Source organism: Myiozetetes cayanensis, unplaced genomic scaffold (assembly GCF_022539395.1).
Source record: "Myiozetetes cayanensis isolate MyiCay16 unplaced genomic scaffold, myiCay2020 scf476, whole genome shotgun sequence".
NCBI lineage: Eukaryota > Metazoa > Chordata > Aves > Passeriformes > Tyrannidae > Myiozetetes > Myiozetetes cayanensis.
The window spans coordinates 9,199-34,582 of NW_026087716.1; the positions used below are offsets into that span (position 1 = coordinate 9,199).

The 25,384-nt window shown below is 51.4% G+C and overlaps 1 protein-coding gene across 1 annotated transcript; it reads left to right on the forward strand.

Moving 5' to 3' along the window:
- Positions 1–1,717: 1,717 nt before the first annotated feature.
- Positions 1,718–24,476, forward strand: LOC126648286 (leucine-rich repeat and fibronectin type-III domain-containing protein 3-like). Its single transcript, XM_050331074.1, is given in 4 exon segments — positions 1,718–1,735; positions 16,438–17,921; positions 23,646–23,992; positions 23,995–24,476. Coding segments are annotated over 3 exon segments (1,974 nt in total). The 5' UTR covers positions 1,718–1,735; positions 16,438–16,458; the 3' UTR covers positions 24,159–24,476.
- The last annotated feature ends 908 nt before the right edge of the window (positions 24,477–25,384 follow it).

Genomic DNA, 25,384 nt, shown 5'->3' on the forward strand with positions numbered 1-25,384 from the left:
AGGGATTGGGATGCAATTCCCATCCCAGGGTTGAAATCCCGGGATCAAGGGGGGGTTGGGATGTGATTCCCATCCCAGGGATGGAATTCCAGGATTCAGGAAGGTTGGGATGTGATTCCCATCCCAGGGTTGGAATTTTGGGATCCAGGGGAGGATTGGGAAGTGCTTCCCACCCCTAGGACTGGAATTCCAGGATTCCAGAGGGCTCGGGATGTGATTCCCATTCCCAGGCTGGAATCAGTGATTCAGGGCAACTTGAAGGGTGTGATTCCCATCCCTAGGGCTGGAATTCTGGGATTCCAGAGGGGCTGGGATGCGATTCCCATTCCCAGGACTGGAATTCCAGGATTCAGGAAGGTTGGGAGACACCCACCCCTGGGAGCTTGGAATTCCAGGATTCTAGAGGGGTTGGGATGCAATTCCCATCCCAGGGTTGAAATCCCGGGATCAAGGGGGGGTTGGGATGTGATTCCCATCCCAGGGATGGAATTTAGGGATCCAGGGGGGGTTGGGATGCAATTCCCATTCCCAGGGACTGGAATTCAGGGTTCAAGGAAGATTGGGATGTGGATTCCCACCCCTAGAGGCTGGAATTCCAGGATTCCAGCAGGGGTGGGATGCAATGCCCATTCAGGACTGAATTCCAGGATTCAGGAAAGGTTGGGATGTGATTCCCCATTCCCGGGGGCTGAGAGTTCCCGGGATTCCAGTTGGGTTGGGATGCAGATTCCCATTACCAGGGGTGGAATCCGGGATCCGAGGAAGGATTGGGGATGTGATTCCCATTCCCAGGGCTGGAATTCCAGGATTCCAGAGGAGGTGGGATGTGATTCCCATTCCCAGGGATGGAATTTAGGGATTCAGGGGGGAGTTGGGATGTGATTCCCATTCCCAGGGAAGTGATTCCCATTTCCAAGGGCTGGAATTCTGGGATTCAGGAAGATTGGGAAGTGATTCCCATTCCCAGGGTTGGAATTCCAGGATTCAGGAAGATTGGGATGCAATTCCCATTCCCAGGGAAGTGATTCCCATCCCAGGACTGGAATTCCGGGATCCAGGGGGTTTGGGATGTGATTCCCATTCCCAGGGCTGGAATTTCGGGATTCAGGGAGGATTGGGAAGTGCTTCCCACCCCTAGGGCTGGAATTCCAGGATTCCAGAGGGTTGGGATGCAATTCCCATTACCAGGTTTGGAATCCCGGGATTCAGGAAGATTGGGAAGTGATTCCCATCCCAGGACTGGAATCCCGGGATTCAGGAAGATTGGGATGTGATTCCCACCCCGGCGTTGGAATCCCGGGATTCCAGCAGGGGTTGGGAATTCCCATCCTCCTCCCTCCTCCCTCCCCTCGCGGCCTCCTCTTCCCACCCCTCTCCCAACCTTTGGAATTCTCTCCCTGGAAGGAGAAAGGAGGAGGAGGGGTGGGGAGAGAGGAGAGTGGGGAGAGAGGGAGGGGAGGGCCTCTTCTGTTCTTCCCGCCCTCCCCCCCTTCCTCCCTCCCTCCTCCCATCCCAGGGCGTCTCCTCTTCCTCCTCCTCCTCCTCCTCCTCTTCCTCCTCCTCCTTTTCCTTGGAAAAGCCGAGGCGGGCCGCCCCTGCGGCAGCAGCTCTAGGACCCCCGGGGACCCCCATCCCTCCCTCCCTCCCCCAAAAATCAACCCCCAAAACCCCTCCCTCCCCACCCCAAAAATGGACGGCAGAGACCCCGGGGCCCCCTGAGGAGGCCACGGGCGAGGTGAGCGGGATCGATCCAGAGGGATCCAAAGGGTTGGGAATGGTGGGAATGATGGGGGGAGGAGGGAGAAGGAAACGCCGCAACCTCCGCAGCGCGGCCTCGACCCCACCCAAAACCCTAAACCCCCCAAATCCCACCCTGTTCTCATCCCCTGCCCCCTAATTCTATCCCTGATCCGGATTTCCCACCCTGAATCCTGGTTTTCCATCCCAGATCCCGGTTTTTCCGTCCCCAATCAGTTTTCCCCCTCTGAATCCCGATTCCACTCTCCAAAATTCGATTTTCGCCCAAAATCGCGGCTTTTCACCCTGAATCCACCCGTTCTTCCATCCCCTGCCCCAATTCCATCCCGATCAGTTTCCACCTGAATCCTGGTTTTCCATCCTGAATCGGTTTCCACCCTTAATCCAGTTTCCCCAGAGTCCCGATTTTCCACCCCAAAAGTCCATTTTCACCTCAAATCCCACCCTGTTCTCATCCCCTCTGCCCTAATTCCATCCCCGATCGGTTTCCCACTGAATCGGTTTTCCATCCCTGATCCCAGTTTTCCACCCCAAAAGTCCGATTTTACCCCCAAATCGGCTTTTCCCCAGATCCCACCCTGTTCTCATCCCCCGCCCCCAATTCCATCCCCATCCCGGTTTTTCCATCCCTGATCCTGGTTTTCCACCCTGAATCCTGATTTTCCCACCCTGAATCCCGGTTTTCCCACCCCCCATCCCGGTTTTCCACCCCAAAAGTCCGAGTTTTACCCCCAAAATCGCGGCTTTTCACCCCCAAATCCCACCCCGTTCTCATCCCCTCGCCCCAATTCCATCCCCCCATCCCGGTTTTTCCATCCCTGATCCCGGTTTTCCACCCCCGATCCCGGTTTTCCGTCCCAAAAGTCCGATTTTCGCCCCCAAATCCCACCCGTTCTCATTCCCCCAGCCCGAATTCCATCCTCGATCCCGGTTTTCCCACCCTGAATCCCGGTTTTCCCATCCCCAATCCCGATTTTCCACCCCCAATCCCGATTTTCCACCCCAAAAGTCCGATTTTCACCCCCAAAATCGCGGCTTTTCACCCCCAAATCGCGACTTTCCCCACCCCATTTTCACCACCCCCTCCCCCCCAGCCCGAATTCCATCCCAAATCCCGATTTTTCCACCCCAAATCCCGATTTTCCGGCCCAAAAGTCTGCTTTTCCCACCCCCCATCCCGGTTTTCACCCCCAAAATCCGGCTTTTTCCCCAAAATCCCGGTTTTTCACCCCCAAATCCCAGCTTTTCCTACCCCATTCTCATCCCCCAACCCCAATTCCACTCCAAATCCCAGTTTTCCCATCCCAAATCCCGATTTTTCCACCCCAAATCCCGATTTTTCCACCCCAAATCCCGATTTTCCGTCTAAAATCCGCTTTTCCCACCCCCCAATCCTGTTTTCCGCCCTAAAGGTCCCGTTTTCCCCCTCAAAATCGCAGTTTTTCACCCCAAAATCCCGGTTTTTCACCCCTAAATCCCGGTTTTTCACCCCCAAATCCCGGCTTTTCCCACCCCATTCTCATCCCCTCTGCCCGAATTCCATCCCTGATCCCGATTTTCCCCATCCCAAATCCCGATTTTTCCACCCCAAATCCCGATTTTCCGGCCCAAAGTCCGGTTTTCCCACCCCCCATCCCGGTTTTTCACCCCAAAATCGCGGTTTTTCACCCCAAATCCCGGCTTTTCACCCCCAAATCCTGGTTTTTCCCCCCAAATCCCGGTTTTTCACCCCCAAATCCCGAGTTTTCCACCCCTAAAATCCCTATTTTCCCCCCCAAATCACAGTTTCTTCCCCTCCAGTTCCCTCCAAATCCCCAATTCCCTCCCCAATCCCAAATTTCCCTCCCTGAGTTCCCCCAAATCCCCAATGACTCACCCCCAAAAATCCCAATTTCCCCCCAAAATCCCAATTTCCACTCCTAAACTCCCCATTTTCCTCCCCCAAAATCCCAATTTCCACCCTGAAATCCCAATTTCCCCTCCCCAAAACCCCAAATTTTCCCCCAAAATCCCCATTTCCCCCCACCCAAACCCAACTCCCACCCCCTAAATCCCAAATTCCCCCTTAAATCCCAAATTTCCCTCCCTGAGTTCCCCAAATCCCCAATTCCCACCCCAAAATCCCAATTTCCCCTGAAATCCCAACTTTCCCCCAAAATCCTAATTTCCCATCCCCCAACCCCCATTTTCCCCCTCAAAACCCCAAATTTCCCCCAAATCCCAAATTTCCCCTCAAAATCCCAAATTCCCCCCAAATCCCAATTTCCCATATCCCAACTTTCCCTCTAAATTCCCAATTCCCCCCCAAATCCCAAATTTCCCCCCAAATCCCAAATTTCCCCCAAATCCCCAATTTACCCCCTCAAAATCCCTCCAAACTCAATTCCCACCCCCCAAATCCCAATTTTCCCTCCCAAATTTCCCCCCAAATCCCAGCTTTTCCCCCCTAAATTCCCAACTCCCACCCCTAAATCCCAAATTTCCCCCAAATCCCAATTTTCCCTCCCAAATTCTCAACTCCCACCCCCAAATCCCAAATTTCCCCAAATTTCCCCCAAATCCCAACTTTTCCCCCTCCAAACTCAATTCCCACCCCCCAAATCCCAATTTTCCCTCCTAAATTCTCAACTCCCACCCCCAAATCCCAAATTTCCCCCAAATTCCCAATTCCCACCCCAAAATCCCAATTTCCCCTGAAATCCCAACTTTCCCCAAATCCCAATTTCCCCAAATCCCAATTTTCCCTCAAATCTCAATTCCCACCCTAAATCCCAACTTTCCCTCCCAATTCTCACTCCCAACCCCCAAATCCCAAATTTCCAAATCCCAACTTTCCCCTCCAAACTCAATTCCCACCCCCAAATCCCAATTTTCCTCCTAAATTCTCACTCCCAACCCCCAAATCCCAAATTTCCCCAAATTTCCCCAAAATCCCAACTTTTCCCCCCTTAAATTCCCAATTCCCACCCCCTAAATCCCAAATTTCCCCCCATCTCCCAATTTTTCCCCCCCTAAATTCCCAATTCCCAACCCCAACTCCCATTTTCCCTCAAATCCCAACTTTCACCCCCAAATCCCAAATTCCCCCAAATCCCAAATTTCCCCAAACTCCAAATTCCCAATCCCAAATTTCCCCAAATCCCCAATTTCCCTCAAATCCTCCAAACTCAATTCCCACCCCTCAAATCCCAATTTTTCCCTCCTAAATTCTCACTCCCACCCCCCAAATCCCAAATTTCCCCCCAAATCCCAACTTTTCCTCCCTAAATTCCCAACTCCCACCCCCAAATCCCAACTTTCCCTCTAAATCCCAACTCCCACCCCTAAATCCTAATTTCCCCCAAATCCCAATTTCCCCTCAAATCCCAATTTTCCCCCTAAATTCCCAATTCCCACCCCAAATCCCAAATTTCTCCCAATTCCCCCAAATCCCAACTTTCCCTAAATCCCAACTCCCACCCTCAAATCCCAATTTCTCCTCCCTAAATTCCCAACTCCCACCCCCTAAATCCCAAATTTCCCCCCAAATCCCAACTTTTCCCCCTTCCAAACTCAATTCCCACCCCCAAATTCTCACTCCCACCCCCCAAATCCCCAATTTCCTCCCTCCACATCCCAAATTTCCCCCAAATCCCAAATTTCCCCCAAATCCCAACTTTTCCTCCCTAAATTCCCAACTCCCACCCCCCAAATCCCAAATTTCCCCTCTAAATTCCCAATTTCCCACCCCCAAAATCCCAGTTTCCCTCCCAAATCCCAAATTTCCCACCAAGTTTCCCAATCCCAACTTTTCCCCTCCAAACTCAATTCCCACCCTCAAGTCCCAATTTTCCCATCCTAGAATTCCCAACTTCCAGCCCCCAATCCCAAATTTCCCCTCTAAATTCCCAATTTCCCACCCCAAAATCCCAATTTCCCGAATCCCAAATTTCCCCCAAATCCCAAGTTTCCCCAAGTCCTAAGTTTTTCCCCTTAAATTCCCAATTCCCACCCCCAAATCCCAAATTTCCCCCAATCCCAAATTTCCTCCTCCCAACCTCCAATCCCTCCTCCTTTTTCCCTTTCCGGTTTCCCTCCAAGCCTTCCCAAATTTCCGTTCCCTTCCCAAGAGATTTGGGATTCAGTTTCCCATTCCAGTCCTCCCTTCCTTTCCCAAAATCCTGCCTTGTCATCGCTCCAGGTGTTCCCATTCCAGGTGTTTTCCCATTCCAGGTTTTCCCATTCCAGGTGTTTTCCCATTCCAAGTTTTCCCATTCCAGGTTTTTCCCATTCCAGGTGTTTTCCCATTCCAGGTGTTTTCCCATTCCAGGTGTTCCCATTCCAGGTGTTCCCATTCCAAGTTTTCCCATTCCAGGTTTTTCCCATTCCAGGTGTTCCCATTCCAGGTGTGTTCCCATTCCAGGTTTTTCCCATTCCAGGTGTTCCCTCCCTCCCTTTCCCCTCCCCTCCCCCCCCTTTCAGAGCGGGATTTTCCCACTTTTTTTCTCTTTTTTTTTCCTTCCCTTATCCCATTTTTTTCCACCTGCAAATCCCGGGTTTTTTTCAACCCCAAATCCCGGGGTTTTTATTCCTGGATTGTTTTTTTTTTGGGATGAACCCCTTGGGAAGGGGGGAGGGGAAAGGGGGGGGAGGGGCCGATCCCACTCTGGAATCACTTCCTGAAGAATCAACGGGAATTTGGGAAGGGTCAAGCCCTGGAAAAAAGGTGGGAAAAATCCAACCTGGGAATATTTTGCCCCAAAAAGGAGGATTTTAACCTCAAACCCAAATTTAAAAAGAGGATTTTAACCTCAAAACCCCAAAATTTCCAAAAAAAAGAAGATTTTTAACCTCAAACCCCCCCCCAAAATTTCCCAAAAAAAGAGGATTTTTAACCTCAAAACCCCCCCCAAATTTCCAAAAAAAAGAAGATTTTTAACCTCAAACCCCCCCCCAAAATTTCCCAAAAAAAGAGGATTTTTAACCTCAAACCCCCAAAATTTCCCAAAAGGAGGATTTTTAACCTCAAAACCCAAAATTCCCAAAAAAGGATTTTACCTCAAACCCCAAAATTCCCCAAAAGGGATTTAACCTCAAACCCCAAATTTCCAAAAGGAGGATTTTAACCTCAAAACCCCCAAAATTTCCCAAAAAAGGAGGATTTTTAACCTCAAAACCCCCCAAAATTTCCCAAAAAAGAAGGATTTTTAACCTCAAAACCCCCCAAAATTTCCAAAAAAAAGGAGGATTTTTAACCTCAAACCCCCAAAATTTCCCAAAAAGAGGATTTTTAACCTCAAAACCCCCAAAATTTCCCAAAAAGGAGGATTTTTAACCTCAAAACCCCCAAGAATTCCCCAAAAAGAGGATTTTAACCTCAAAACCCCCAAAATTTCCCCCAAGAAAGAAGGATTTTAACCTCAAAACCCCCAAAATTTCCCAAAAAGAGGATTTTAACCTCAAAACCCCCAAAATTTCCCAAAAAAGGAGGATTTTTAACCTCAAAACCCCCCAAAATTTCCAAAAAAAAGGAGGATTTTTAACCTCAAAACCCCCCAAAATTCCCAAAAAAAGGAGGATTTTTAACCTCAAAACCCCAAAATTTCCCAAAAAGGAGGATTTTAACCTCAAAACCCCCAAAATTCCAAAAGAAGGATTTTTAACCTCAAAACCCCCAAAATTTCCCAAAAAAGAGGATTTTTAACCTCAAACCCCCAAAATTTCCAAAAAAGGAGGATTTTTAACCTCAAACCCCCAAAATTTCCCAAAAAAAGAGGATTTTTAACCTCAAAACCCCCCAAAATTTCCCAAAAAAAAGAGGATTTTTAACCTCAAAACCCCCCAAAAATTCCCAAAAAAAAGAGGATTTTTAACCTCAAAACCCCCCAAAATTTCCCAAAAAAAAGAGGATTTTTAATCCCTAAACCCACCAAAATTTCCCAAAAAGGAAGGATTTTTAACCTCAAAACCCCCCAAAATTCCCCAAAAAAGGAGGATTTTTAACCTCAAAACCCCTCAAAATTTCCCCCCAAAAAAGGAGGATTTTTAACTCCCCAAAATATCCCGAATTTTCATTTTTTTTGGGAATTCCAAGGCCGGGGGGAGGGGAAAATTCCCACTTTTTTTCCTTGAAAAAACAGGGAATTTTTGGGGATTGGGGGGTGGGGTTTAACCTTTCAAAGGGAAGGGAATTCCAGTTTTTTCCTGGAATTCCGGGTTTTTTGGATGCCTGGGAGGATTTTCCAGGAGGGAATTCCAGGGTTGGGATTTTTTTTTTCCCTTCCTTTCCCAGATTTTTCTGATTCCAGAGGGAATGGGCTTGGATTTGGGAATATTCACCTGGATTTGGGAATATTCAGGTTGGTTTGGAATTATCCACCTGGATTTTTGGGAATATCCACTTGAATTTGGGAATATTCAGCTGGATTTGGGAATATTCAGCTGGATTTGGGAATATTCACGTGGATTTGGAATTATCCACCTGGATTTTTGGGAATATCCACCTGGATTTGGGAATATTCAGCTGGATTTGGGAATGTTCAGGTTGTTCTGGGAATATCCACCTGGATTTTTGGGAATATCCACTTGAATTTGGGAATATTCAGATGGGAATGGGAATATTCAGGTGGATTTGGAATTATCCACTGGGATTTGGGAATATTCACTTGAATTTGGGAATATTCAGGTGGATTTGGGAATATCCACCTGGATTTGGGAATATTCAGATTGGTTTGGAATTATCCACCTGGATTTTTGGGAATATCCACTTGAATTTGGGAATATCCACTTGAATTTGGGAATATTCAGCTGGATTTGGGAATATTCAGGTTGTTCTGGGAATATCCACCTGGATTTTTGGGAATATCCACCTGAGAATGGGAATATTCAGCTGGATTTGGGAATATCCACCTGGATTTGGGAATATTCAGATTGGTTTGGAATTATCCACCTGGATTTTTGGGAATATCCACTTGAATTTGGGAATATTCAGCTGGATTTGGGAATATTCAGGTGGATTTGGGAATATTCAGATGGATTTGGAATTATCCACCTGGATTTGGGAATATCCACCTGAATTTGGGAATATTCAGGTTGGTTTGGAATTATCCACCTGGATTTTTGGGAATATCCACTTGAATTTGGGATTTGGGATGGTGGATTTGGGAATATCCACCTGGGAATGGGAATATCCACCTGGATTTGGGAATATCCACCTGGATTTGGGAGTATTCAGATGGGAATGGGAATATTCAGCTGGATTTGGGAATATTCAGGTTGGTTTGGGAATTATCCACCTGGATTTTTTGGGAATATCCACCTGGATTTTTGGGAATATCCACTTGAATTTGGGAATATTCAGCTGGATTTGGGAATATTCAGCTGGGAATGGGAATATTCAGGTGGATTTGGGAATATTCAGGTTATTCTGGGAATATCCACCTGGATTTGGGAATATTCAGCTGGATTTGGGAATATTCACGTGGATTTGGAATTATCCACCTGGATTTTTGGGAATATCCACCTGGATTTTTGGGAATATCCACTTGAATTTGGGATTTGGGATGGTGGATTTGGGAATATCCACCTGGGAATGGGAATATTCAGGTGGATTTGGAATTATCCACTGGGATTTGGGAATATTCACTTGAATTTGGGAATATTCAGGTGGATTTGGGAATATCCACCTGGATTTGGGAATATTCAGATTGGTTTGGAATTATCCACCTGGATTTTTGGGAATATCCACTTGAATTTGGGAATATTCAGCTGGATTTGGGAATATTCACGTGGATTTGGAATTATCCACCTGGATTTTTGGGAATATCCACCTGGATTTGGGAATATTCAGCTGGATTTGGGAATATTCAGGTTGGTTTGGGAATATCCACCTGGATTTGGGAATATTCACCTGAATTTGGGAATATTCAGGTGGATTTGGGAATATTCAGGTTGGTTTGGGAATATCCACTCAAATTTGGGGATCTCCAGGTGAATTTTGGACCTGGGACATCCCAAATCCCCCTTTTCCCTTCCCAAATCCCAGGATTTTTGGCTTTAGCACCCCCCAAATCCCAATTTTCCCTTCCCAAATCCCAGGATTTTTGGCTTTAGCACCCCCCAAATCCCAATTTTCCCTTCCCAAATCCCAGGATTTTTGGACTCAACCCCCTCTAAATCCCAATTTTCCCTTCCCAAATCCCAGGATTTTTGGCTTTAGCACCCCCCAAATCCCAATTTTTCCTTCCTAAATCCCAGAATTTTTGGCTTTAGCACCCCCCAAATCCCAATTTTCCCTTCCCAAATCCCAGGATTTTTGGGTTTAGCACCCCCCAAATCCCAATTTTCCCTTCCCAAATCCCAGGATTTTTGGCTTTAGCAGCCCCCAAATCCCAATTTTTCCTAATCGGCTAATATTTTCCTTCCCAAATCCCAGGATTTTTGGCTTTAGCAGCCCCCAAATCCCAATTTTTCCTTCCTAAATCCCGGAATTTTTGGCTTTAGCACCCCATAAATCCCAATTTTTCCTTCCCAAATCCCGGGATTTTTGGGCTCAACCCCCCCCTCCCCCCCCCAAATCCCACTTTTCCCCCTCCAAGTAAAATCTTGGGAATCCATTCCCCCCCCTCCCCCCTTTTCTCCCATCAAATCCTTGGATCCACTTCCCAACATTCCCCTCCTGGAAAAAATTCCCTCTTTTTGGAAATTCCCGCTGGAATTTCGCCCAAAATGGGGAATTTTTTTGAGGGATTCCTCCATTTGATCCTCTGGAATTCTTTCTGAGAGAAAAGTCAGAGCCCCTGGAATTCCCAAGCTGAGAATTCCTGGAATTATCCCGAATTTTGGGGGAAATTTGGGAGGAGGGGACAACCCTGGCTGGAAATGAAGGAATTCCCAGGAATTCTGTGGGATCTGGGGGGGATTCTTTGGGGATTTTCAGGGGGAAAAGGAGACCTGGAAAGAGTTTTTGGAGAGAATTTTTTTTGGGGGGGGAGGTTTTCCTGGGATTTTTGGGGAAGAATAAAGGAAAATCCTCTGGAATTTCATGGAATTCCTTGGAATTCCTCCTGAATCTTTGGGATTCTTCAGATTCCTGCCCCTGTATCCCAAAATTTAGGGTGGTTCCAGAGGGGGAGGGTCCCAATTTCCCCTCCCCCCCCCTTTTTTCCCACCCCAGATCCCAAATTCCCTGAGATTCCAGAGCTTTTTTTTTTTTTGGAGGAGGGGGGGGATTTTCCATCCAGTTTTCCACCTTTGGAGTTCCCACTTGGAATATTCCCGGGATTGGGGGGAATTCCTGGCATTTTGAGGGCCCTTTGGGGGGTTTTTATTTTGGGATTCTGGGGGGAAAATCCCTAAAAATTTCTCCCCATAAAAAAAACCCTCATTCCCCAAAAAAAAAAAGGGGAGATGGGAAATTCCCATCCCGGAAAACTCTTGGAATTCGTGGAGGGAAAAGGGGATTTCCATCCCTGTTCCTCCTGTCTGGATTTGGGTCTTTAATTTGACTTTAATCCCCAATTAAACCCGAATTTTCCAGGGATTTCTCCTCCTTTTCCCAAATTAACTCCCTTTTCCATGGATTTCTCCCTTTTTTCCCCCCCTCAATCCATGATTTTCCTCGGGATGGTTCCTTTCATGGCATCTCCTGTGGATTCAGGGCATTAATTTGACCTTAAACTCTGTTTTAACCCTCAATTAAACCCATTTTTCCATGAGTTTCTCCTCCTTTTCCCAAATTAACTCCCTTTTCCATGGATTTCTCCCTTTTTTCCCCCCCTCAATCCATGATTTTCCTCGGGATGGTTCATTTTGTGGCATCTCCCGTTGGATTCAGGGCATTAATTTGACCTTAACTCTGTTTTAATCCCCAATTAAACCCATTTTTCCAGGCAGTTTCTCCTCCTTCTCATCCCAAATTCACCTCCATTTCCAGGGTTTTTTTCCCCTCAGATCTTTGATTTTCCCAAGAATCCCTGATTTTCTTGTTGTCCCCCCATTTTCCCTCCCCTGGAGTGAAAACTTGACCTTCAACCTGCTCTTAATCCCCAGTCAAACCCGATTTTCCAGGCATTTCTCCTCCTTCTCATCCCAAATTCAGCCCCATTTCCAGGAATTTCTCCTCATTAACTCAAATTTGAGTGAATTTCTCCCATTTTTTTTCCCCACCTCCAGGATTCCCCTGATGATGGAAGGTCAGTGGTGGAATTTCATCTCCAGCTGACCTGGGGTGGGAACTTTGGACCTTAAACCCAGTTCTAAACCCTAAATAAAACCCCATTTCCATGAATTTCCCCTCATTAACCCCAATTAAAGTGGATTTCTTCCATTTTCTCTCCCCCCCCCTTCTCCAGGATTCTCCTGATGGTGGAAGGTCAATGGTGGAAGTTCAGTTGACCTGGGGTGGGAACTTTGGACCTTAAACCTGCTTTTAATCCCAAATTCAGCCCCATTTCCATCAATTTCCCCTCATTAACCCCAATTAAAGTGGTTTTCTCCCCCTCCAGCTCCGGGCCTGCCCCCCGACAATGGAATGTCAATGATGGAGACCCCAACTCAACCCCATTTCCACAAATTTCTCCTCCTTCACCCAAATTTACCCTCATTTTCACCCGGATTTCTCCCCTTTTCTCCCCCCCCAGCTCCAGGTCTGCCCCCTGACAATGGAAGGTCAATGGTGGAGACCCCAACTCAGCCCCATTTCCATGAATTTCCCCTCATTAACCCCAATTAAAGTGGATTTCTCTCATTTTCTCCCCCCCCAGCTCCAGGCCTGCCCCCCGACAATGGAAGGTCAATGATGGAATTTCATCTCCAACTGACCTGGGGTGGGAACTTTGGACCTTAAACCTGCTTTTAATCCCAAATTCAGCCCCATTTCCATGAATTTCCCCTCATTAACCCAAATTAACCCTCATTTTCACCTGGATTTCTCCCCTCCAGCTCCAGGTCTACCCCCCGACGATGGAAGGTCAATGGTGGAGACCCCAACTCAGCCCCATTTCCACAAATTTCTCCTCCTTCACCCAAATTAACCCTCATTTTCACCCGGATTTCTCCCTTTCTCCCTCCCAGCTCCATGGCCTGCCCCCTGACGATGGAAGGTCAATGGTGGAGACCCCAACTCAGCCCCATTTCCATGAATTTCTCCTCATTAACCCCAATTAAAGTGGATTTCTCATGTTTTTCCCATTCCCAGCTCCAGGCTTTCCCCCTGACAATGGAAACTCAATGGTGGAGACCCCAACTCAGCCCCATTTCCATGAATTTCCCCTCATTAACCCCAATTAAAGTGGATTTCTCCTCTTTTCTCCCCCCCCAGCTCCAGGTCTACCCCCCAATGATGGAAGGTCAACGTTGGAGACCCCAACTCAGCCCCATTTCCATCAATTTCCCCTCATTAACCCCAATTAAAGTGGATTTCTCCACTTTTCTCCCCCCCCAGCTCCGGGCCTGCTCCCCCACGATGGAAGGTCAGTGGTGGAAATTCATCTCCAGCTGACCTGGGGTGGGAACTTTTGACCTTAAACCTGGTTTTAACCCCAAATTCAGCCCCATTTCCATGAATTTCCCCTCATTAACCCCAATTAAAGTGGATTTCTCTCATTTTCTTTCCCCCCAGCTCCAGGTCTGCCCCCCGACGATGGAATGTCAATGGTGGAGACCCCAACTCAGCCCCATTTCCATCAATTTCCCCTCATTAACCCCAATTAAAGTGGATTTCTCTCATTTTCTCTCCCCAGCTCCAGGCCTGCCCCAATGACGGAATGGAAGGAGACCTCAACTGCATTTCGGAATTTCTCATCCTTCACCCAAACTGACCTCATTGTCCAGGAACTCCTGTATCCTTAAACTCTAGGCTTTCCTGACGATGAAACTCAATGATGGAGACCTCAACTCAGCCCCATTTCCACGAATTTCTCCTCATTAACCCCAATTAAAGTGGGTTTCTCCCCTTTTCTTCCCCCCCCAGCTCCAGGCTTTCCCCCTGACGATGGAAACTCAATGATGGAGACCCCAACTCAGCCCCATTTCTGTGAATTTCTCCTCCTTCACCCAAATTTACCCTCATTTTCACCAGGATTTCTCCTGTTTTTCCCATTCCCAGCTCCAGGCTTTCCCCCTGACGATGGAAACTCAATGATGGAGACCCCAACTCAGCCCCATTTCCACGAATTTCTCCTCATTAACCCCAATTACCAGTGGATTTCTCTGTTTTCCATTCCCAGCTCCAGGCTTTCCCCCTGACGATGGAATGTCAATGATGGAGACCCCAATAGCCCCATTTCCATGAATTTCTCCTCCTTCACCCAAATTAACCCTCAATTTTCTCTCCCCCCCAGCTCTGGGCCTGCCCCCTGATGATGGAAGGTCAATGATGGAGACCCCAACTCAGCCCCATTTCCATGAATTTCCCCTCATTAACCCCAATTAAAGTGGATTTCTCCCCTTTTCTCCCCCGCCAGCTCCAGGTTTTCCCCCCTGACAATGGAAGGTCAATGATGGAAGTTCATCTCCAGCTGACCTGGAGTGGGAACTTTTGACCTTAAACCTGGTTCTAACCCCTAAATAAAACCCCATTTCCACGAATTTCCCCTCCTTAACCCCAATTAAAGTGGATTTCTCTCATTTTCTTTCCCCCCAGCTCCAGGTCTGCCCCCTGATGATGGAAGGTCAATGGTGGAGACCCCAACTCAGCCCCATTTCCATGAATTTCTCCTCCTTCACCCAAATTTACCCTCATTTTCACCTGGATTTCTCCCCTTTTCTCCCCCCCCCGCTCCAGGTCTACCCCCCAGTGATGGAATGTCAATGGTGGAGACCCCAACTCAGCCCCATTTCCATGAATTTCTCCTCCTTCACCCAAATTAAAGTGGATTTCTCCCATTTTCTCTCTCCCCAGCTCTGGGTCTGCCCCTCAACGATGGAAGGTCAATGGTGGAGACCCCAACTCAGCCCCATTTCCATGAATTTCCCCTCATTAACCCAAATTAAAGTGGATTTCTCTCATTTTCTTTCCCCCCCCAGCTCCGGGCCTGCCCCCCAACGATGGAAGGTCAATGGTGGAGACCCCAACTCAGCCCCATTTCCATCAATTTCTCCTCCTTCACCCAAATTAACCCTCAATTTTCTCCCCCTCCAGCTCTGGGCCTGCCCCCTGACAATGGAATGTCAATGGTGGAATTTCATCTCCAGCTGACCTGGGGTGGGAACTTTGGACCTTAAACCTGCTTTTAACCCCCAACTCAGCCCCATTTCCATGAATTTCCCCTCATTAACCCCAATTAAAGTGGATTTCTCATGTTTTTCCCATTCCCAGCTCCAGGCTTTCCCCCTGATGATGGAATGTCAATGGTGGAGACCCCAACTCAGCCCCATTTCCACGAATTTCTCCTCATTAACCCCAATTAAAGTGGATTTCTCTCATTTTCTACCCCCCTCAGCTCCAGGCCTGCCCCCCGACGATGGAAGGTCAGTGGTGGAATTTCATCTCCAGCTGACCTGGGGTGGGAACTCTTGACCTTAAACCTGGTTTTAACCACCAGGTCAACCCCATTTCCATGAATTTCCCCTCATTAACCCCAATTAAAGTGGTTTTCTCCCCCCCCAGCTCCAGGCCTGCCCCCTGACAATGGAATGTCAATGGTGGAGACCCCAACTCAGCCCCATTTCCACAAATTTCTCCTCCTTCACCCAAATTTACCCTCATTTTCACCCAGATTTCTCCCCTTTTCTCCCCCCCCAGCTCCAGGTCTACCCCCCAATGATGGAATGTCAATGGTGGAGACCCCAACTCAGCCCCATTTCCATCAATTTCCCCTCATTAACCCCAATTAAAGTGGATTTCTCTCATTTTCTCCCCCCCCAGCTCCAGGATTTCCCTGACAGTGGAAGGTCAATGGTGGAATTTCATCTCCAACTGACCTGGGGTGGGAACTTTGGATTAAACCTGCTTTTAATCCCAAATTCAGCCCCATTTCCACAAATTTCCCCTCATTAACCCCAATTAAAGTGGATTTCTCCCCTTTTCTCCCTCCCAGCTCCTGGCCTGCCCCCTGATGATGGAATGTCAATGATGGAGACCCCAACTCAACCCCATTTCCACGAATTTCTCCTCCTTCACCCAAATTTACCCTCATTTTCACCCGGATTTCTCGTGTTTTTCCCATTCCTAGCTCCAGGTTTTCCCCCTGATGATGGAAGGTCAATGATGGAGATCCCAATTCAGCCCCATTTCCATGAATTTCTCCTCCTTCACCCAAATTAACCCTCAATTTTCTCTCCCCCCCCAGCTCTGGGCCTGCCCCCTGACGATGGAAGGTCAATGGTGGAAATTCATCTCCAGCTGACCTGGAGTGGGAACTTTTGACCTTAAACCTGGTTCTAACCCCTAAATAAAACCCCATTTCCACGAATTTCCCCTCATTAACCCCAAATTAAATTTCTCTCATTTTCTCCCCCCCCAGCTCCGGGCCTGCCCCCTGACGATGGAAACTCAATGATGGAGACCCCAATTCAGCCCCATTTCCATGGATTTCCCCTCATTAACCCCAATTAAAGTGGATTTCTTGTGTTTTTCCCATTCCCAGCTCTGGACCTGCCCCCCAGTGATGGAAACTCAATGATGGAGATCCCAATTCAGCCCCATTTCCTGAATTTCCCCTCATTAACCCCAATTAAAGTGGTTTTCTCCCCCCCCAGCTCCGGGCCTGCCCCCCGACGATGGCCCAGCTGCTCCTGCTGCCCCTCCTGGTGGCCAGCGCGGCGTCCCCGTCGCCCCCCTCTCCGCCGGCAGCGTCGTCGTCGCCGCCGTCGTGCCCCAGGCGGTGCCAGTGCCAGAGCGTGTCTCCGTCCTTCACGGTGCTGTGCGCCAAGACCGGGCTGCTCTTCGTGCCGCCCGCCCTGGACCGGCGCACGGCCGAGCTGCGCCTCATGGACAACTTCATCAGCGCCCTGCGGCGCCGCGACTTCGCCAACATGACGGGGCTGCTGCACCTGACGCTGTCGCGCAACGCCATCAGCCAGATCGCGCCGCTGGCCTTCGCCGACCTGCGCGGCCTCCACGCGCTGCACCTGGACGGCAACCGGCTGACGGCGCTGGGCGACGAGCACCTGCGCGGGCTGGTCAACCTGCGCCACCTCATCCTCAGCAACAACCAGCTGAGCCGCGTGTCGCCCGGCTCGCTCGACGACTTCGTGGACACCATCGAGGACCTGGACCTGTCCTACAACAACCTGGCCGAGGTGCCCTGGGCGGCCGTGGCGCGGCTCTCCAACGTCAACACGGTGAGCCTGGACCACAACCTGATCGAGGCGGTGCCCGAGGGCATCTTCTCCAACCTGCGCAAGCTGGCGCGGCTCGACGTGACGTCCAACCGGCTGAAGAAGATCCCTCCCGACCCGCTGTTCTCGCGCGTGCCGGTGTACGCGCGGCCGCGGGGCTCGCCGCCCCAGTCGCTGGTGCTGGGCTTCGGCGGCAACCCCCTGCACTGCAACTGCGAGCTGGTGTGGCTGCGGCGCCTGGCGCGCGACGACGACCTGGAGACGTGCGCGTCGCCGCCCGAGCTGGCCGGCCGCTACTTCTGGTCCATCGGCGAGCACGAGTTCGTGTGCGAGCCGCCCATGATCACCCACCGCACGCCGCGCCTGGCGGCCGCCCAGGGCCGCGCCGCCTCGCTCAAGTGCCGCGCCGTGGGCGACCCCGAGCCCTCGGTGCGCTGGATCGGCCCCGACGGGCGCCTGGTGGCCAACAGCAGCCGCGCCACCTCCTACGCCAACGGCACGCTGGACATCCGCGCCGCCGCGCCCGCCGACGGCGGCACCTTCACCTGCATCGCCTCCAACGCCGCCGGCGAGTCCACGGCGCCCGTGGAGCTCGTGGTGACGCCGCCCGTGCCGGGCAACGACAGCGAGGGCTGCGACAAGGACGGGGAGGAGGAGGGGGCGGCGCAGCCCTCAGACATCCTGACCCCCGCCAAGGCCGAGAGGCCGGAGCGCCGAGGGGAGCAGGAGGAGGAGGAGGAGGAGGAGGAGGAGGAGGGGAAGGAGGAAGGGGCGGTGGTGGTGGAGGAGCTGACGGCGACGTCGGCGCTGGTGAAGTGGGGAGGCCGCAGGAGGGCCCAGCCCGACCTCAGGATGTACCAGATCCGCTACAACTCCTCGAGCGACGACGTGCCCGTCTACAGGTGGGGGGAGATGGGGGTGGAGGAAAGGGTGGGGAGGGCTGGAGGGGGGAGGAGGTGGGGGAGGGGTGGAGAAGGTGGAGAACGGGCCCATCCTAAGACCCTTCCCAAGATTCTTCTAAGGCGCTTTTAAGAAGCATCCTAAGAGTTGTCAAAGACCCATCCCAAAGCCCATCCCAAGACCCTTCTAAGACCCATCCCAAGACCCTTCTAAGACCATTCCCAAGACCCTTCTAAGACTCATCCCAACACCCATCCCAAGACCCTTCCCAAGACCCTTCTAAGACTCATCCCAAGACCCTTCCCAAGACCCTTCTAAGACCCCTTTAAGACCCATCCCAAGACCCCTTTAAGACCCTTTTAAGACGCATCCTATGACCTGTCTAAGACCCATCCCAAGACCTGTCCCAAGACCATTCTAAGACCCTTCCAAGACTCATCCCAAGGACCTTCTAAGACCCATCTTAAGACCTATCTAAGACCCATCCCAAGACCCTTCTAAGACCATCCTAAGATCTTTCCAAGACCCAACACCCGGAAATCACCTCCTTGACCTCCTTTTCCCCTCTCTCCCGCCCAGGATGCTGCCCCCCAGCAGCGAATCGTTCGTGCTGTCAGACCTGGCCCCGGGCCGCTCGTACGAGCTGTGCGTGCTGGCCGTGAGCGCCGACGCCGCCACGGCCCTGCCGGCCACGCACACCCAAAACACCCGGCCCCAAAGTGACCCAGGAACGGCCCAGGAACAACCCAGGGCCTGCTGAGACCCTGCTGAGACCCCTCCCCAAGGGACAGCCCAGGAACAGCCCAGGGCCTGCTGAGACCCTGCTGAGACCCCTCCCCAAGGGCCAGCCCAGGAACAGCCCAGGGCCTGCTGAGACCCTGCTGAGACCCCTCCCCAAGGGACAGCCCAGGAACAACCCAGGGCCTGCTGAGACCCTGCTGAGACCCCTCCCCAAGGGCCAGCCCAGGAACAACCCAGGGCCTGCTGAGACCCTGCTGAGACCCCCTCCCAAGGGACAGCCCAGGGACAGTCCCAGGGCCTGCTGAGACCCTGCTGAGACCCCTCCCCAAGGGACAGCCCAAGGGACAGTCCCAGGGCCTGCTGAGACCCTGCTGAGACCCTCCTCAAGGGACAGCCCAGGACAGTCCCAGGGCCTGCTGAGACCCTGCTGAGACCCCTCCCCAAGGGCCAGCCCAGGAACAACCCAGGGCCTGCTGAGACCCTGCTGAGACCCCTCCCCAAGGGACAGCCCAAGGGACAGTCCCAGGGCCTGCTGAGACCCTGCTGAGACCCCTCCCCAAGGGACAGCCCAGGAACAACCCAGGGCCTGCTGAGACCCTGCTGAGACCCCTCCCCAAGGGACAGCCCAAGGGACAGTCCCAGGGCCTGCTGAGACCCTGCTGAGACCCCTCCCCAAGGGACAGCCCAGGAACAACCCAGGGCCTGCTGAGACCCTGCTGAGACCCCTCCCCAAGGGACAGCCCAGGATCAACCCAGGGCCTACTGAGACCCTGCTGAGACCCCTCCCCAAGGGACAGCCCAGGAACAACCCAGGGCCTGCTGAGACCCCTCCCAAGGGCCTTTTAAGACCCTTCTAAGACCCATCCCAAGACCCTTCCAAAGACACTTCTAAGACCCTTCTAAGACTCATCCCAACACCCATCCCAAGGCCCTTCTAAGACCCATCCCAAGACCCATCCCAAGACCCTTCTAAGACCCATCCCAAGACCCTTCCAAAGACACTTCTAAGACCCTTCCAAGACTCATCCCAAGACCCTTCTAAGACCCATCTTAAGACCTATCTAAGACCCATCCCAAGACCCTTCTAAGACCATCCTAAGATCTTTCCAAGACCCAACACCTGGAAATGACCTCCTTTTCCCCTCTCTCCCCCCCAGGATGCTCCCCCCGAGCAGCGAATCGTTCGTGCTGTCGGACCTGGCCCCGTCCCGCTCGTCCGAGCTGTGCGTGCTGGCCGTGAGCGCCGACGCCGCCACGGCCCTGCCGGCCACGCACACCCAAAACACCCGGCCCCAAAGTGACCCAGGAACGGCCCAGGAACAACCCAGGGCCTGCTGAGACCCTGCTGAGACCCCTCCCCAAGGGACAGCCCAAGGGACAGCCCAGGAACAACCCAGGGCCTGCTGAGACCCTGCTGAGACCCCTCCCCAAGGGCCAGCCCAGGAACAGCCCAGGGCCTGCTGAGACCCTGCTGAGACCCCTCCCCAAGGGACAGCCCAGGAACAGCCCCAGGGCCTGCTGAGACCCCTCCCAAGGGCCTTTTAAGAGCCTTCTAAGACCCATCCCAAGACCCTTCCAAAGACACTTCTAAGACCCTTCTAAGACTCATCCCAAGACCCTTCTAAGAACTTTCCAAGACCCATCCCAAGACCCTTCTAAGAACTTTCTAAGACCCATCCCAAGACCCTTCTAAGACCCATCCCAAGGCCCTTCCAAGACACTTCTAAGACCCTTCCAAGACTCAACCCAAGACCCTTCTAAGACCCATCTTAAGACCTATCTAAGACCCATCCCAAGACTCATCCCAAGATTCATCCCAAGACCCTTCCAAGACTCATCCCAAGACCCTTCCAAGACTCATCCCAAGACCCTTCTAAGACCATCCTAAGATCTTTCCAAGGCCCAACACCTGGAAATCACCTCCTTGACCTCCTTTTCCCCTCTCTCCCCTGCCCAGGATGCTGCCCCCCAGCAGCGAATCGTTCGTGCTGTCAGACCTGGCCCCGGGCCGCTCGTCCGAGCTGTGCGTGCTGGCCGTGAGCGCCGACGCGCCACGGCCCTGCCGGCCACGCACACCCAAAACACCCGGCCCCAAAGTGACCCAGGAACGGCCCAGGAACAGCCCAGGGCCTGCTGAGACCCTGCTGAGACCCCTCCCCAAGGGATAGCCCAGGAACAGCCCAGGGCCTGCTGGAGACCCTGCTGAGACCCTCCCCAAGGGCCAGCCCAGGAACAGCCCAGGGCCTGCTGAGACCCTGCTGAGACCCCTCCCCAAGGGACAGCCCAGGAACAACCCAGGGCCTGCTGAGACCCTGCTGAGACCCCTCCCCAAGGGACAGCCCAGGAACAACCCAGGGCCTGCTGAGACCCCTCCCAAGGGACAGCCCAGGAACAGCCCCAGGGCCTGCTGAGACCCTGCTGAGACCCCTCCCAAGGGCCTTTTAAGACCCTTCTAAGACCCATCCCAAGACCCTTCCAAAGACACTTCTAAGACCCTTCCAAGACTCATCCCAAGACCCTTCCCAAGGCCTTTCTAAGACCCGTCCCAAGACCTGTCCCAAGACCCTTCTAAGACCCTTCCCAAGACTCATCCCAAGACCCTTCTAAGACCCATCCCAAGACCCTTCCCAAGACCCTTCTAAGACCCATCCTAAGATCTTTTCAAGACCCATCCCAAGGTCATTCTAAGACCTTTCTAAGACTCATCCCAAGACCTTTCTAAGACCCATCCCAAGGCCCATTCCAAGACCCTTCCAAGACCCATCCCAAGACCCTTCTAAGACCATCCTAAGATCTTTCCAAGGCCCAACATCCAGAAATGACCTCCTTTTCTCTCCTCAATCTCTCCCCTGCCCAGGATGCTGCCCCCCAGCAGCGAATCGTTCGTGCTGTCAGACCTGGCCCCGGGCCGCTCGTACGAGCTGTGCGTGCTGGCCGTGAGCGCCGACGCCGCCACGGCCCTGCCGGCCACGCACACCCAAAACACCCGGCCCCAAAGTGACCCAGGAACGGCCCAGGAACAACCCAGGGCCTGCTGAGACCCTGCTGAGACCCCTCCCCAAGGGACAGCCCAGGAACAGCCCCAGGGCCTGCTGAGACCCTGCTGAGACCCCTCCCCAAGGGACAGCCCAGGAACGGCCCCAGGGCCTGCTGAGACCCTGCTGAGACCCCTCCCCAAGGGACAGCCCAGGAACAACCCAGGGCCTGCTGAGACCCTGCTGAGACCCCTCCCCAAGGGACAGCCCAGGAACAACCCAGGGCCTGCTGAGACCCCTCCCAAGGGCCTTTTAAGAGCCTTCTAAGACCCATCCCAAGACCCTTCCAAAGACACTTCTAAGACCCTTCTAAGACTCATCCCAACACCCATCCCAAGGCCCTTCTAAGACCCATCCCAAGACCCATCCCAAGACTCATACCAAGGCCTTTCTAAGATCCGTCCCAAGACCTGTCCCAAGACCCTTCTAAGACCCTTCCAAGACTCATCCCAAGACCCTTCTAAGACCCATCTTAAGACCTATCTAAGACCCTTCCCAAGACCCTTCTAAGACCCATCCTAAGATCTTTTCAAGACCCATCCCAAGGTCATTCTAAGACCTTTCTAAGACTCATCCCAAGACCCTTCCAAGACTCATCCCAAGACCCTTCCAAGACTCATCCCAAGACCCTTCTGAGACCATCCTAAGATCTTTCCAAGACCCAACATCCAGAAATGATGTCCTTAACCTCCTTTTCCCCTCTCTCCCCTACCCAGGATGCTTCCCCCGAGCAGCGAATCGTTCGTGCTGTCGGACCTGGCCCCGGGCCGCTCGTCCGAGCTGTGCGTGCTGGCCGTGAGCGCCGACGCCGCCACGGCCCTGCCGGCCACGCACACCCAAAACACCCGGCCCCAAAGTGACCCAGGAACGGCCCAGGAACAACCCAGGGCCTGCTGAGACCCTGCTGAGACCCCTCCCCAAGGGACAGCCCAGGATCAACCCCAGGGCCTGCTGAGACCCTGCTGAGACCCCTCCCAAGGGCCAGCCCAGGAACAGCCCCAGGGCCTACTGAGACCCTTCTAAGACCCATCCCAAGACCCTTCCAAAGACACTTCTAAGACCCTTCTAAGACTCATCCCAAGACCCTTCCAAGACTCATCCCAAGGCCCTTCTAAGACCCATCTTAAGACCTATCTAAGACCCATCCCAAGACCTTTCTAAGACTCTTCTAAGACTCATCCCAAGGCCCTTCTAAGACCCTTCCAAGACCCTTCCAAGACTCAACCCAAGACCCTTCTAAGACCCATCTTAAGACCTATCTAAGACCCATCCCAAGGCCCTTCTAAGACCATCCTAAGATCTTTCCAAGACCCAACACCTGGAAATGACCTCCTTTTCCCCTCTCTCCCCCAGGATGCTGCCCCCGAGCAGCGAATCGTTCGTGCTGTCGGACCTGGCCCCGGGCCGCTCGTCCGAGCTGTGCGTGCTGGCCGTGAGCGCCGACGCCGCCACGGCCCTGCCGGCCACGCACACCCAAAACACCCGGCCCCAAAGTGACCCAGGAACGGCCCAGGAACAACCCAGGGCCTGCTGAGACCCTGCTGAGACCCCTCCCCAAGGGCCAGCCCAGGAACAGCCCCAGGGCCTGCTAAGAGCCTTCTAAGACCCATCCCAAGACCCTTCCAAAGACACTTCTAAGACCCTTCTAAGACTCATCCCAACACCCATCCCAAGGCCCTTCCAAGACCCATCCCAAGACCCTTCTAAGACCTTCCTAAGACTCATCCCAAGACCCTTCTAAGACCCTTCCAAGACTCAACCCAAGGCCCTTCTAAGACCCTTCCAAGACCCTTCCAAGACTCATCCCAAGGCCCTTCTAAGACCCATCTTAAGACCTAAGACCCATCCCAAGACCCTTCTAAGACCATCCTAAGACCCTTCCAAGACCCAACATCCAGAAATGATGTCCTTAACCTCCTTTTCTCTCCTCAATCTCTCCCCTCTGCCCAGGATGCTGCCCCCGAGCAGCGAATCGTTCGTGCTGTCGGACCTGGCCCCGGGCCGCTCGTACGAGCTGTGCGTGCTGGCCGTGAGCGCCGACGCCGCCACGGCCCTGCCGGCCACGCGCGGCCTGGGCTGCGCCCGCTTCGCCACGCGGGCCGAGGGGCGGCCGTGCCGCTCCCTGCAGGCGCAGTTCCTGGGCGGCACCATCATCATCGTCATCGGCGGCATCATCGTGGCCTCGGTGCTCGTCTTCATCTTCATCCTCCTCATGAAGTACAAGGTGTACAACAGCCACCACCACCAGCACCACCACAAGGCCGCCAAGGTGGCCCACGGGTGCTCCCAGACCAACGGCGAGGCCGCGGGGAAGGCGGTGCTGGAGGTGGGGGGGGACAAAGGGACTCCTCCTCTTCCTCTTCTTCCTCCTCCTCCTCCTCCCCACGAGGCGCCGTCCTAACGACGAGTTTTGGTTGCTGTTTGTTTTTTTTTAAAAGCCAGGCTCGATGGTCTATTTTTTAAAACAAACAAACAACAAAAAAAAAAACAAAACAAAAAAAGAAACCACCAAAAAAACACCAAAAAAAAAAAAATCACGTGGGAAAAAAAAAAACCACACACACAAAAAAAAAAATCACTTGAAAAAAAAAACACAACAAAAAAAAAAACCACAAAACAAAAACAGGACCCGAGGTGGTTTCAGAGATATTTTTTTAGAGCTACCCCTCCCTTTTTTTTCCCCCCCCTTCCACCTCCAACACACCCACAAAGTCCTTTTTTTTTTGGTGGTGGTGGGGTGGGGGGGAAAGGGGATATTTTTTGGAAATCCGGAGGGCTCAGGGGGAGGGGGTTGGTTTTTTTATATTTTTCCCGAATTTTTTTGGGGGGAAGGGGGTGGGGGGTTTATTTATTTAAAGTATTTATTTAAAGTATTTATTTAAAGTATTTATTTAAAGTGGTTTTGATTTATGGAGTATTTATTTAAAGTATTTATTTAAAGTATTTATTTAAAGTATTTATTTAAAGTATTTATTTAAAGTGGTTTTTATTTAAAGTATTTATTTAAAGTATTTATTTAAAGTATTTATGTATTTATTTAAAGTGGTTTTTGTGGGGGTTTATTTATTTAAAGTATTTATTTAAAGTATTTATTTAAAGTGGGTTTTTATTTTTGGGGGGTTTATTTATTTAAAGTATTTATTTAAAGTATTTATTTAAAGTATTTATTTAAAGTGTTTTTTTTGGGGGGGGGTTATTTATTTAAAGTGGGTTTTTTAGGGGGGGTTATTTATTTAAAGTGAGGGGTTTTTTTTGAGGGTTGTTTTTTTGTGGGGGGGACGTGGAGGAATTTTTTTGGTATTTAAACAAAACAAAAAGACAAAAAAAAAAAAAACCAAAAACACCAACAGGGATTTTTTTTTGGTATTTAAACAAAACAAAAAAAAAGGAAAAAAAAAAACACAGACAGGGATTTTTATTTATTTTTTTTTATTTGGGTTCCAATGGGCTCGGAATGGGAATCTCAGGATTTTTGGGAATTCCCTCCTGGCTCAGCAGTTGGAATTCTGGAATTGTTCCTCTCTCTCTCTCTCTCTCTCTCCACGGATTTCTTATATATATATATATATATATAAAAAAATTCTTAATTTCTCATTTTGGGGAGCCTTTTTTTTGGGGGGGAAAAAGGGGAGAGAAATGTGAAAGAAAAAAAAATAAGGGGGAAATGGGGAAAATTCCGATTTTTCCGG